We start from the raw sequence: 14306 nt of genomic DNA, 5'->3' as shown, positions 1-14306 counted from the left end.
GGCGCTTTACACTGCCTACGTGAGGCCAGTCTTAGAGTATGCCGCCTCATCATGGAGTCCCCATCTGAAGAAGCATATAATGAAACTGGAAAAGGTTCAGAGGTTTGCAACGAGACTCGTCCCAGACCTACGAGGGATGGGGTATGAGGAGCGCCTGAGGGAACTGTGCTTTACGACACTAGAAAGAAGAAGGGAGAGGGGGGACATGATAGGAACGTATAAGATACTCAGAGGGATTGACAGAGTGGACATAGACGAAATGTTCACACGGAATAGTAACAGAACGAGGGGACATGGATGGAAGCTTGAAACTCAGCTGAGTCACAGAGATGTTAGGAAGTTTTCTTTTAGCGTGAGAGTAGTGGGAAAATGGAATGCACTTCAGGAACAGGTTGTGGAAGCAAATACTATTCATAATTTTAAAACCAGGTATGATAGGGAAATGGGACAGGAGTCATTGCTGTAAACATCCGATGCTCGAAAGGCGGGATCCAAGAGTCAATGCTCGATCCTGCAGACACAACTAGGTGAGTACAACTAGGTGAGTACACATACACACAAACACACACACACACACACACACACACACACACACACACACACACACACACACACACACACACACACACACACACACACACACACACACACACACACAGGAAGCAGCTCCGTAACAGCTGTCTATATCCCAGGTAGCTATTTACTGCTAACAAGGGGCATTCAGGGTGAAAGAAACTTTGCCCATTTGTTTTTGCCTGGACCGGGAATCGAAACCGGGCCACAGAATTACGAGTCCTTTGCACTGTCCAATCAGCTAACAGACTCCCATGTGTGTACTCACTTCATTGTACTCACCTAATTGTACTTGGGTGGGTTGACCTCTGGCTCTTTGGTCCCGCCTCTCAACCGTCAATCAACAAGTGTACAGGTTCCTGAGCCTATTGGGCTCCATCATATCTACATTTGAAACTGTGTATGGAGTCAGCCTCCACCACATCACTTCCTAATGCATTCCACTTGTCGACCACTCTGACACTAAAAAAGTTCTTTCTAATATCTCTGTGGCTCATTTGGGCACTCAGTTTCCACCTGTGTCCCCTTGTGCGTGTGCCCCTTGTGTTAAATAGCCTGTCTTTATCTACCCTATCAATTCCCTTCAGAATCTTGAATGTGGTGATCATGTCCCCCCTAACTCTTTTGTCTTCCAGCGAAGTGAGGTTTAATTCCCGTAGTCTCTCCTCGTAGCTCATCCCTCTCAGCTCGGGTACTAGTCTGGTGGCTAAGCTTTGAACCTTTTCCAGTTTAGTCTTATCCTTGACTAGATATGGACTCCATGCTGGGGCTGTATACTCCAGGATTTGCATCACATATGTGGTATACAAAGTCCTGAATGATTCCTTACACAAGTTTCTGAATGCCGTTCATATGTTGGCTAGCCTGGCATATGCTGCTGACGTTATCCTCTTGATATGGGCTGCAGGGGACAGGTCTGGCGTGATGTAAACCCCCAAGTCTTTTTCTCTTTGACTCTTGAAGAATTTCCTCTTCCAGATGATACCTTGTATCTGGCCTCCTGCTCTCTGCACCTATCTTCATTACATTACATTTGGGTGGGTTAAACTCTAACAACCATTTGTTCGACCATTCCTTCAGCTTGTCTAGGTCTTCTTGAAGCCTCGAACAGTCCTCTTCTGTTTTAATCCTTCTCATAATTTTGGCATCGTCCGCAAACATTGAGAGAAGTGAATCTATACCCTCCGAGAGATCATTTACATATATCAGAAACAAGATAGGACCGAGTACAGAGCCCTGTGGGACTCCACTGGTGACTTCACGCCAATCGGAGGTCTCACCCATCACCGTAACTCTTTGCTTCCTATTGCTAAGGTACTCCCTTATCCACTGGAGCACCTTACCAGCTACACCTGCCTGTCTCTCTAGCTTATGTACCAGCCTCTTATGCGGTACGGTGTCAAAGGCTTTCCGACAATCCAAGAAAATGCAGTCCGCCCAGCCCTCTCTTTCTTGCTTAATCTTTGTCACCTGATCGTAGAATTCTATCATGCCTGTAAGGCAAGATTTACCCTCCCTGAATCCATGTTGGCGATTTGTCACGAAGTCCCTTCTCTCCAGATGTGTTACCAGGTTTTTTCTCACGATCTTCTCCATCACCTTGCATGGTATACAAGTCAAGGACACTGGCCTGTAGTTCAATGCCTCTTGCCTGTCACCCTTTTTGTATATTGGGACCATATTCGCCGTCTTCTATATTTCTGGTTGGTCTCCCGTCTCCAGTGACTTACTATACACTATGGAGAGTGGCAAACAAAGTGCTTCTGCACACTCTTTCAATATCCATGGTGAGATCCCGTCTGGACCAACAGCCTTTCTAACATCCAGACCCAGCAGGTGTCTCTTGACCTCCTCTCTCGTAATTTCGAGCTCTTCCAAGGCCGCCTGGTTTACCTCCCTTTCTCCTAGCACAGTGACCTCACCTTGTTCTATTGTGAAAACCTCCTGGAACCTGTTGTTGAGTTCTTCTCACACCTCTTTGTCATTCTCTGTATACCTGTCCTCGCCTGTTCTAAGTTTCAATACCTGTTCTTTCACTGTGGTTTTCCTTCTGATGTGACTGTGGAGTAGCTTTGGTTCGGTCTTGGCTTTGTTTGCTATATCATTTTGAAAACTTTTCTCTGCTTCGCTTCTCACCCTGACGTACTCATTCCTGGTGTGTGTTTGTGTGTGTGTGTGTGTGTGTATGGGAGAGATGCGAGGGAAACTGGGCGGAGATGGTCATTTCAGGTCAGGTGGACAGGTGGTGGGAGAGGGTGAGGGAGATGGAGGGGGTTTCCACTGTGTGGGAGGGTATTGGTGTTAGGGGGGGGGGGGGGAATATCTGGTATGCTACATGGGAGGTGAAAAAGGGGGGGGGGTAATGTATGTGTAGTCAGTGGTAGGGGAGAGTGGAAATGGGGGGGGGGGGGGAGTGTTTTGGGAGAGTGAGATGGGGGTAAGAGGAGTTGGGTGAGGTGTTGTCCTCAAATTACAGCTGGGGATTAGCGGCTTATCTGGTTCCCAATAAGCTCACAGTTGCTGTCCTTGTTACCTGGCTACCACTTACGATTGTATTATTGAATGGAATGCATCTGTGTCTATGATATTATGTAAACCTTGCACACTGTTGGAGACTTAAGAGAGACACTTAATCATGTCCGGACAAATCAAATCGCATCATGTCCAGGCAGCTGCATCCCAACTACATGCACTACTTCAACGAGTGCTTGACTAGAAAAAGACAGAAACTCCTCTACCGCCTGTGTCAAATCCGTCATCAAAACCCAGATGCGATTCATCAGTGCTTCGTTAGAGATGGCTGGATTAACGTGAGAAAGACTTCAGAAGGTCAAATGTTTACAATTGCTAATGAGGAAAACCTCAACATTTTCCTCTCCCAATGTGGTTTGTCTCACCATATTATCACTCTCAATGAGTCAACATAATTAACCCCCCCCCCCCTTGTCACCTTGTTCGGGGTAGGTAACCAAAGTCTCTTTGTTTCACTTTTTAAATTAATTTTTAATTTAATTTTTACTAGTCATTTACTGGACTTAATTAATTGAGTGAATTACTATTTCTTTAGGTCTTATTTATTATACGATCATAACTAAATTATTTATAGTATATAATCATTAGCTTAAATTTGTTTATGTTTACTATTCAACTTTTTTCTTTGATTTCATTTATTACCTAGGTTGCCTAGCCTCGCGATACTCCCTTACTCCATTGTACCCCCTGGCATTGCCTGTCTCAAAATGCAAATTATTACTTACAGTGTACCTGAGAGTACCTGTAAGCAATCTACTTCATTTTTCTTTTTTGTTCATTTTGTGTTTGTTTTGTATAGTCTTGTTTTTTGTTTTTCCCCCTTTTATATCAAAATTCTATTTTGTAATTGCCATTCTTGCCTTGTTTTCCTACAACCAGCCTTTTTATGCAGACAAGTATAGACCCTGAACTAAACCTCTTATCCACTATCTATGACAATCATCACTTTAATGATCAAAATTGCAGATATTTTACAGCACATGATGTAAACAATATATTAACACATAATCACAATATCTCTGTAATCAACTTGAACGTTAGATCTCTAGGTAAACACTTCGATGATGTTAGTGCCTTGATTGAAACTATTGACAACAAATTCTCTTTTATTATACTTACTGAAACGTGGTTAAAAGAGGATACTACTCAACTCTTTAACATGCCTAACTACTCAGCAATTCACAACTGTCGTCAAATTCAGAGAGGTGGTGGTACTGCTCTTTACTACCACCAAGAACTAACATGCTTAAAAGTAAATAGCACTAGAGACTGCTGTGGGGAGTATATCGTCTCTAGTTTCAGAGTCAAGGGTGCTGAGTCTGCCCTGTCTGTGGATGCAGTCTATAGAATTCCTAACACTGATGTGTCCGAATTCAACTCAAACCTTAGAAATTTAATATTAGATAACAGACTGAACAAAAACCATCTTATTATCACAGGGGACTTTAATATTGACCTTTGCGAGCCTGAACACCCTACTGCTGTTAGCTTCCTCAACTGTATGAATTCCTGCTTCCTTATACCCTTAATCACTAGACCTACTAGAATCACTGATAGTACTGCCACGACTCTAGATCACATCTGGACAAACATAACCTCTCCGCTTACTTCAGGTATAATCACCGATAGCACTACAGACCATTACCCCACATTTCTCTTATCTAACATTAACAAACCACCTCTAGAGACAAGGGAGTTAAGCTTTAGGCTGCACAATGAAACTGCTATAGGCAATTTTATAACTGCTGCTGCTGATGTCAACTGGGAATCTGAGTTAGGTAACATAGGGGACATCAACCTAGCAGTGCAATCTTTCCTTCAAAAAACTCTTAGCCTTTATAACACCCACTGTCCTATGCTAACAAAACAAGTCTCAACCAAAAGGCTAAACAATCCTTGGCTTACAAAGGGAATACTTAAATCCATTAATAAAAAAACATGACCTTGAGAAGAAGTATAGGTTAAGAACCATCTCCAAAGAATTCTCAAAGAACTACTCGTTATTGCCATCTAAAATAATTAGACGAGCCAAAACTAAATACAACGAAGATAAATTTATCCAAATAAAGAGCAACATTAAAAAAACTTGGAACATAATTTCACAAATATTGGGATCAAAGAAGATTTTAAATAACAAACCAACACTCCTATCCAATAACGATGGTCAGCTTTCAGCCTCTGATTCTGCTATTGAGTTCAACAGGTACTTCTCTTCCATTGGGTCATCCCTTGCAAATGACATTCCATTTTCCAGTACTGATGTTAAGGACTATCTTACAGGTAACTATCCACAGTCTCTGTGCCTAAAGCCTACAAATTCCACTGATGTCTTTAACAGTCGGTTTCTGTCCTTGTTGTACCTGCCCAACCTGAAAACCTACTCAATGTTTTGTTCAGCACCTTCCATCTGTAACCCCTTCAGTATCCCATATACTGCCTCTCTGTCCTTGCTATTCCATTCCTGCCTATTGGATCCTTCCTGTTCTTTGATGCCTACAACTACCACTGATCTTTTTCTTTTGTGTGTATGTGTATGTGTGTGTGTGTGTATACTCACCTATTTGTACTCACCTATTTGTGCTTGCGGGGGTTGAGCTTTGGCTCTTTGGTCCCGCCTCTAAACCGTCAATCAACTGGTGTACAGATTTCTGAGCCTACTGTGCCCCTTTCGGTATGCTAACCTTTTGGTTTCGGTATCCCTCCTCGAGTTCAATAACCCTTCATCAATCAGGTACTCAAACACCAATACACTGTGGTCGCTCATTCCTACTGGGGCCTCAAAACCGATTTCTCTTATGTCAGAGTTGTTCAAGGTGAAGACCAGGTCGAGTCTCGCTGGTTCGTCATTTCCTCTCATCCTTGTGGGTTCTCTGACATGCTGGGTTAAGAAGTGTCTAGTCACCACCTCCAGTAGTTTGGCTCTCCATGTATCCTCACCTCCATGCGGTTCCTGGTTCTCCCAATCAATCCTTCCGTGATTGAAGTCCCCCATGATGAGCAGGTGGGATCTATTTCTACAGGCAGCAGAGGCTACCCTCTCAATTATAGTGTTAACTGCCATGTTGTTGTTTTCGTACTCTTGACTGGGTCTTCTGTCATTTGGTGGAGGGTTATATATTACTGCTACTACTATCCTTGGTCCTCCCATTGTCATGGTGCCTGCTATGTAGTCTCTGAAACCCTCACAGCCCGGGATAACCATCTCCTTAAAATTCCATTCCTTTCTCATGAGTCCGCCTCTACTTTCTACTCCGCCTCCTCCCCTACCTTCCCTCTCTTTCCTTAATACTGTGTACTCCTGGGGAAACACAGCATTCGTTATGATTCCAGAGAGTTTTTGTTTCAGTGAGTCCGATTACATCTGGGTTCACTTCTTGTGCTCTTTCCCTTAGTTCACTTGCCTTGCTTGTGATCCAATCTATGTTCGAGTACATTGCCCTGAAACTGACTCTCTTCTGCTTCTCCTCTGGGGGGGGGGGGACCTGTGGGGTCTGAGGTGAGCGGGAGCTGGGAGGATCTGGTACGGGGAGACTGGTGGAGGAGGTTTTGGGGGGAGGGGGGGAAGCTTGGGGGGGTGGGGGGGAGGGGGAGGGTAGGGGAAGGGTAGGGGGAGTGGGTGAGAGGGGGGAGGGTTGGGGAGGTGAAAGAGGTAGGGTTGAGGGGGGTGAGAGGAGGAGGTTTGGGGGGATGTGGGAGAAGAGGGGGGGGGGGAGTTTGGGGGCAGTAAAGGGGGAGGGCTTGGGGGGCGTGGGGGAAAGGGAAGGCTGAGGTGGGTGAGGAAGAGGGGAGGGTTTTGGGGAGTGGTGGAGAGTGGGGGGCTTAGGGGGGCGGGGGAGAACGGAGCCCTTGTGTGTGTGTGTGTGTGTGTGTGTGTGTGTGTGTGTGTGTGTGTGTGTGTGTGTGTGTGTGTGTGTGTGTGTGTGTGTGTGTGTGTGTGTGTGTGTGTGTGTACTCACCTAGGTGTACTCACCTAGTTGTGATTGCACGGGTTGAGCTTTGTCTTTTTGGTCCCACCTCTAAACCGTCAATCAACTGGTGTACAGATTTCTGAGCCTACTGGGCTCTATCATACCTACATTTCAAACTGTGTATGGGGTCAACCTCCACCACATCACTTTCTAGTGCATTCCATTTGTTAACTATTCTGACACTAAAAAATTCTTTCTAATGTTTCTATGGCTGATCTGGGTACTAAGGTTCCACCTGTGCCCCCTTGATCGTGTTCCACCCGTACTGAAGAGTTTGTCATTGTCCACCTTGTCAACTCCCCTGAGAATTTTGTAGGTGGTTATCATGTCTCCACTTACTATTCTGTTTTCCAGGGACGTGAGGTTCAAGTCCTTTAACCTTTCTTCGTAACTCATACCTCTCAGTTCCAGGACGAGTCTCTTGGCATACCGGTGAATCTTCTCTAATTTTGTCTTGTGTTTAACTAGGTATGGACTCCAGGCTGGAGCTGCATGTTCCAGGTTTTGTCTCATATAAGTAGTATACAGGGTCCTGATTCCTTATACAAGTTTCTAAAGGCAGTTCTTAAGTTGACCAACCAAGCATATGCCGCTGATGATATCCTTTTGATGTGGGCCTCTGGGGACAGGTTCGGTTTGATATCAACCCCCAGATCTTTCTCTCTATTTGACTCTTGCAGGATTTCATCTCCCAGATAGTACCTTGTGTTCAGCCTTCTGCTCCCTTTACCTATTTTCATTACTTTACACTTTCCTGAGTTGAACTTTAGTAGCCATTTTCTAGAGCATTCCTTTAGCCGGTCCAGGTCGTCCTGTAGTCTCTGTCTAACTTCATCTGTATTGATTCTTCTCAGATGTTTTGCATTATCAGCAAACATCGAGAGGAATGAGTCTATACCCTCTGGAAGATCGTTTACATATATTAGAAACAGAATGGGTCCACGTACAGAGCCCAGTGGGACTCCGCTGGTGACATCTCGCCACTCTGATGTCTCCCCCTCACAGTTACTCGCTCTTTCCGGTTGCTTAGATACTCCCTTATCCATTGGAGCATCTTACCTTTTACTCTTGCCTGTTGCTCCAACTTTTGTAATAGCCACTTACAGGGTACTGTGGCGAAGGCTTTCTGACACTCCAAGAAAATGCAGTCTTCTCACTCTTCTCTTTCTTGCCTAATTTTTGTTGCTTGGTCAAAGAATTCTATGAAACTTGTGATGCACGATTTACCGTCTCTGAACCCACGGTGATTGTGTGTTACAAATCTATTTCCCTCGAGATACTCTACGAGGCTTTTCCTCACGATCGTCTCCATCACATTGCATGGAATACTAGTTAGGGAAACTGGCTTGTAATTCAGTGCCTCCTGCCTGTTACCCTTTTTGTATATTGGGATTACATTAGCTGTGTTCCAGCCTTCTGGTAGGTCACCTGTTTCCAGTGACCTGTTATTCACCATAGAGAGTGGCACACGTAGTGCTTCTGCACCTTCCTTTAGATCCACGGTGAGATTCTCACAGTCCCACCAGCCCTTGTTACATTCAGCTCCAACAAATTACTTTTGACCTCATCACTGGTGAGGTCAAATTCTTCCAAGGTTGCTTGATTTGCCTCCTCCTCATTTAGTGCAGGGGCTTCTCCTTGTTCTTTTGTGAAGACCTCCTGGAATCTCTTGTTGAGTTCTTCACACACCTCCTTGTCATTCTCTGTATCTGTTCTCCCCTTTTCTCACTCTCATCACTTGTTCCTTCACTGATATTTTCCTCCTGATGTGGCTGTGAAGCAATTTTGGTTGGGTCTTAGCTTTACTCGCGATGTCATTTTCATACTGTCTCACTGCTTCTCTCCTCACTCTGAGTTACTCATTTTTTGCCCTCTGGTATCTCTCCCTGCTCTCTGGTGTTCTGTTATTCATGTATTTTTCTCCATGTTCTGTTATTCAACTGCTTCGCTTACTTACATTCCTGGTTGAAGCATGGATTTTTCTGTTGTTTTTCGTTTTTCTCCATTTGGACCGTGATAAACCTGTCTGTAGCTTCCTGGCACTTCTAGGAGACATAATCTATCATATCCTGTACAGTCCTCTCTCTGAGTTGTTACCTATGGTATTCCCATGAGAAAGTTCTTCATCTCGTCATATTTTCCTCTTCGGTAATTTAGTCTTTTCCCTTCCGATCCCAACCTTGGAGGTTATCCTTACCTCCACCAAGTGCATAAATGTCAATACACTGTGGTTACTCATTCCTATGGGGGCTTCAACTTTGACATCCCTTATTTCTGATTCATTCAGGGTGAATATCAGGTCGAGTCTAGATGGTTCATCATTACTTCTCACTCTTGTGGGTTCTTTGACATGTTGGATCAGAAAGTTCCTTGTTGCCACTTCAAAGAGTTTAGATCTCCATGTATCTGAACCGCCTTGGGGATCCCCCATTCTCCCAGTCTATCTTTCCATGGTTGAAATCGCCCATTATTAGGAGTCTGGAGCCATTCCTGGAAGCAACTGAAGCTTCTCTCTCTATAATATTATCGGTTGCCATGTTGTTCCTATCAAGCTCCTGTTTGGGTCTTTTGTCATTTAGGGAAGGGTTGTAAAATGACTGAAACTATTATCTTAGGTCCACCCATTGTTATAGTTCCTGTTATACAATCACTGAACCCTTCACAGCCCGGAATTTCCATCTCATCAAAACTCCAGTCCTTCCTTATCAGCAGGGCCACTCCTCCACCTCCTCTCCCTTCCCTCTCTTTCCTTACTATATAGTAGTCCTTTGGAAATACAGCATCTGTGTGTGTGTAAGAGAGAGAGAGAGAGAGAGAGAGATAGAGATAGAGACCGCTGTGCGGATCTTAAGTGGATATTCGTATGAGAAATAATTGTTTATGTTAATTAATAATTTCCATATAATCATCATTAGTAGCGAAAGAAAAACGAACATTCATCAATCTTTTGACATTTAAACTAACAAAAATTTCCCGTAGCATACAAACAAAATACTTATTTTGCACTATCCAGATGTTTTATATATTGTCAGACAAATAACTACGTGTTATGCTCAGCTGTTGATGGATTGACTTCCTTACAAAATATGAAATTCTTGATTAGAATGAGAGTTGAAAAAAATTGTTGTGTAAAACAGCAATGGTCCTATTATTTCTTTAATAAATATGTTCCCAATGTTTTATATGAAATGATAATGTGTAATGTTGTCTATCCTCAGGTCTGCGGCCTCTGGGCACCTCTCTCAGCTCCTCGTGTTCCAGTTTCCGCAGCGAAGTGCCCATGGGAGGAGTAACTAACATGGGCGTCGTGGGAGGCGCCTCGGGCATGCTGGGAGCCTCGGGGCTGGTCAGCACGCCCTCCACCTCCTCCTCCCACCTTCTTCAAGTGTTTCTGCTTCCCGAGACTGTCGGGAAGGACCGCGGGCTAACGCCATCGCCTCGGGAATATGAGGGTGTGAGTGTGTTGTGAGGCCGGCCTTAACTACAAGAGCCAGTGGTGTCTGAGGCAGGCCTTAAATACTGGAACCAGTGGAGTCTGAGGCTGGCCTTAACCATGGGAACCAGTGGTGTCTGAGGCCGGCCTTAATCACAGGAACCAGTGGTGTCTGAGACCGGCCTTAACCACAGGAACCAGTGGTGTCTGAGGCCGGCCTTAACCACGGGAACCAATGGTGTCTGAGGGTGGCCTTAAACAAAGGAACCAGTGGTGTCTGAGGGCGACTGTAAAATGGAAGCGGCTGGCGAAAGTGACGTACTGACCTGTTTTCTGTGTTGGGTCCTCTGGTAGATTAGAAAAAGAGACTTTACATTGACCGTTTTCTGGACGTTGGGAAACCATAGGAGGACGGGCTGGTCTGAGAGCGGCCGTGGTCACGGGAACTAGAGATGTCTGAAAGATTCCCAGCATAAGTGTAAATCACCGCAGTGAACGGCACCGCAGTGTACAGTGAAGTAGTTTCAGAGCAACAGTGTACATTGCAAACAGTGCACAGTGGAAACAGTGCACAGTGCAGCAATGTACAGTGTAGCAATTGAAAAACAGTGTGCAGTGCATTAGTACACATTGACGGATGTTTACCAAATTAGAAAATTCAATCCTGAAATATATTGATTTATTCAGTGGCATTTATGACGGAGTGTTGATCACAAGGACTTCAAACTTAGAAGTCGTCTGAATCACAGTTGTCGGCAGCTGTTAATGCCTGGAAATCGCTGAAATAAAGTAAAGAACTACAAAAGCATCTGTAAAGCACAGAAAAAGTTTTAACTAGTTCATCACAGTGTTTTCTGAATCTTTGTTCCTCAAAGGCGCTAAACAGTGGCATGACCTTAGAGGTGCTGCAAGAGAATGTGTTGAGCCCAAGTAACCAATAGCTAAAGAACTGGGTAGCCATCGAGGACCACTAAGTGCCCCAGCGACGCCTCATTCAAGAGACCGTCAACTGCAGAAGAACCGGATGGTCAGCACGGAGGAGCCGGATGGATAACACAGACCGGAAACTGTTAAACTTGAGGCGATCGTGATAACCGGATAGCGGTAGTCAACCGTTACTTAAGACTCACTTTACTTCAAGGAATTAGAATCTCCTTAAGTCTGTCACTTATCTACAAGGTGTCTGTCATTTATCTAATATTGTGAGTTACAAACCGATTGCGAATTTAAACAAATATATTAAAACAGCATCAAGGGGCTGTGAAATCTCTGACAGGATTAGCATGAGTGTTATAGAGCCTCCTTGGTGCTATGAGTGCTCTATCCCAGTTTTCTATGTTGCAATGGAACAGTCGCCCCTAAACATAATTTTCAATTGAATATATATATATATATATATATATATATATATATATATATATATATATATATATATATATATATATATATACAAGCCTGAATGGTCCCCAGGACTATATGCAACTGAAAACTCACACCCTAGAAGTGACTCGAACCCATACTGCCAGGAGCAAGGCAATTGGTATGTACAGGATGCCTTAATCCGCTTGACCATCACGATCGGACAAGGAAGTGATAGCCGAAGCTATTACCAAGATTACCATCCGAGTGCCGGCGGGGAAGTGGTTCAAATTCCCCACCCCACCATCCCCTCTTCCTTCCCACCATGCCCCACTTCCTTGTCCCTTTGTTCTCCCCCACCATTCTCCATTCCCCCATCCCCTCGTCCCCACCATCCCAAACACTTCTGTCCCCTTGTCCTTCCGCACCATTCCCCACTCCAGCATCCCCTCTTTCTTACCACCATGCGCCCCTCCCCTGTCCCTTTGTCCTCCCCACCCATCTCCATTCCCCCATCCCCTCGTCTCCACCATCCCATACTCCCCCCGTCCCCTCGTCCTCCCCACCATCTCTCACTTCCGTCCCCTCGTCATCCCCACCATTCCCCACTCCCTCGTCCGATGCCTTACGAAATGGTCTGATGTTCTCATCAGAAAATTAGGATCATCAAGTGATCTGATGTTCCCATCACTTAAATAAAAAAAACAGTTAAAAAAATGAAATGAAAATATAAAAAAATAAGAAAAATAAGCAATACTCACAAAGTGAACGGTATGGTAAGCAACACAGCTCAAATCCAACACAATTCACACATAATAATTAAATCAAAATGAAAATAAATCCAAATCTATGAAAATCCAATTTATCAATGTAATCAGAAACGCTGAAAAGGAATTGAAACATATTTAGTATAGCATGTGTATTGCTATACACATGCTCCTACATACAACAGGTGGCGCTGTTTTTCCAGAAGAGCATAGTTTTACCTGCCACAGGTGTGGCATCTATACTTATACTTACAAATTGAATTGTATGGTAAACAACGCAGCTCAATTCCAACACAAAGTCACACATAATAATTCAATAAAAAATAAAATATTTTGAAATCTATGAAAAAAAAATATATCAATGCAATCGGAAACATTGAATTTGAATTTGTGACATATTAATTATATCGTGCATTTTGCTATTATATGCAACAGATGGCGCTGTTTTTAAAAAACGCCTGTTTTTTCCTGTCACAGGGGTGGCATGTATATAGTAGATAGATAAAAACACGTGCCTATTCGAATGTAACGTTGTGTCAAAATTTCAAAACAATCGGTAAAGAGGTTTCAAAGATTTCCTTCACATGGAAAATCACATGAAAAACAGTTTGTTTGTTTTTTAAAAGGATGTTTTTTTATCCGTCACAGACGTGACTTTTATATAGTATGTATATAAAACCCTGGCTGGATGCGAATGGAACATTGTGTGAAAATTTCAAAGCAATCGGTGAAGAACTTTCGGAGATTAGCGATTTTGAACAATCGAACATTTTCATTTTTATTTATCTATATATATATATATACATAACGTTCTGTTCATTGAAGATATGTTAAGACATTATCATGTGTGCAGAGGGAAGTGTTCTGAGAGCCTCACTCACTGTTGTGAGTGAGTATGAGTCCGTGTATCATTATGAGTGCTATGGGGCACTTTGTTTTATTGACAAAAATATGCAGTTGATGTTTTTTTCCAGAGTATGATAAACCTAATGAAAAATTTTGTTCAAAAGATCGTATTTTTTTGGAAAAAGCATTGTGTTCCTCAGGAATTGACGAGGCCAACTTTCTTGGTGAAATTGGTTGTGGAATTTTTAAATCACACGTAGATTTCAGCCCCTTCACTGGACTGGAGACATTACGTTCTCGGAAAAGTCGCTCATCACCATCTCGAGGAGTCTTGCCCACCATTAATAAAAACACTAATAATCTCAAGCCAAATGAGAACTTCTGCTGCGAGATGTTAATTAGAACTTATATGTGAAATATTTTTTAGTTTTATATATTCTTTACTGTATAAATATTGGGATCATAATTTCGCTTGAAAATACTTTGGATGTGACAATTCAAGATGTCATCCAATTCGGTAAAATTATCGGTCATTGAAACATGATTCTAAGATGCTAAACAATATGATGAGAGGAGGATAATTACAATAATAATTTTTATTATAATAATAGTATCCAGTACAGTATTTCGATACTCTGTCATGAAAAGCATTTTGCGGATCTTTCGCTGCTGAGGAAGTAGTTCCCAGCTCACCAGGCGAGCGTCAGGCAATATTAAACTTACCTGAATATTACATATTAAAGTTGACAGCATTTCCAGGGTCTTTGTATATAGGCGTTATTGAGCAATGACGCTTAGGAGATTACACATGAACTGGTGCAATTTACA

The 14306-nt window shown here is 43.2% G+C and overlaps 1 protein-coding gene across 1 annotated transcript in view; it reads left to right on the top strand.

The window, feature by feature from the left end:
* Window positions 1–13893, top strand: part of LOC123756273 (uncharacterized PE-PGRS family protein PE_PGRS10-like) — a 246406-nt gene extending 232513 nt beyond the window's left edge. Inside the window, exons 9-10 of the mRNA XM_069305676.1 lie at window positions 10292–10525; window positions 13607–13893. Coding sequence (XP_069161777.1) covers window positions 10292–10525; window positions 13607–13893 — 521 coding nt within the window. The remainder of the gene's footprint in view (window positions 1–10291; window positions 10526–13606) is intronic.
* The last annotated feature ends 413 nt before the right edge of the window (window positions 13894–14306 follow it).

The sequence above is a fragment of the Procambarus clarkii genome, chromosome 56 (assembly GCF_040958095.1).
Source record: "Procambarus clarkii isolate CNS0578487 chromosome 56, FALCON_Pclarkii_2.0, whole genome shotgun sequence".
In the NCBI taxonomy this organism is placed as follows: domain Eukaryota; kingdom Metazoa; phylum Arthropoda; class Malacostraca; order Decapoda; family Cambaridae; genus Procambarus; species Procambarus clarkii.
Note: the sequence above shows the minus strand (reverse complement) of the source record. Positions and strands in the feature narration are given on the sequence as shown.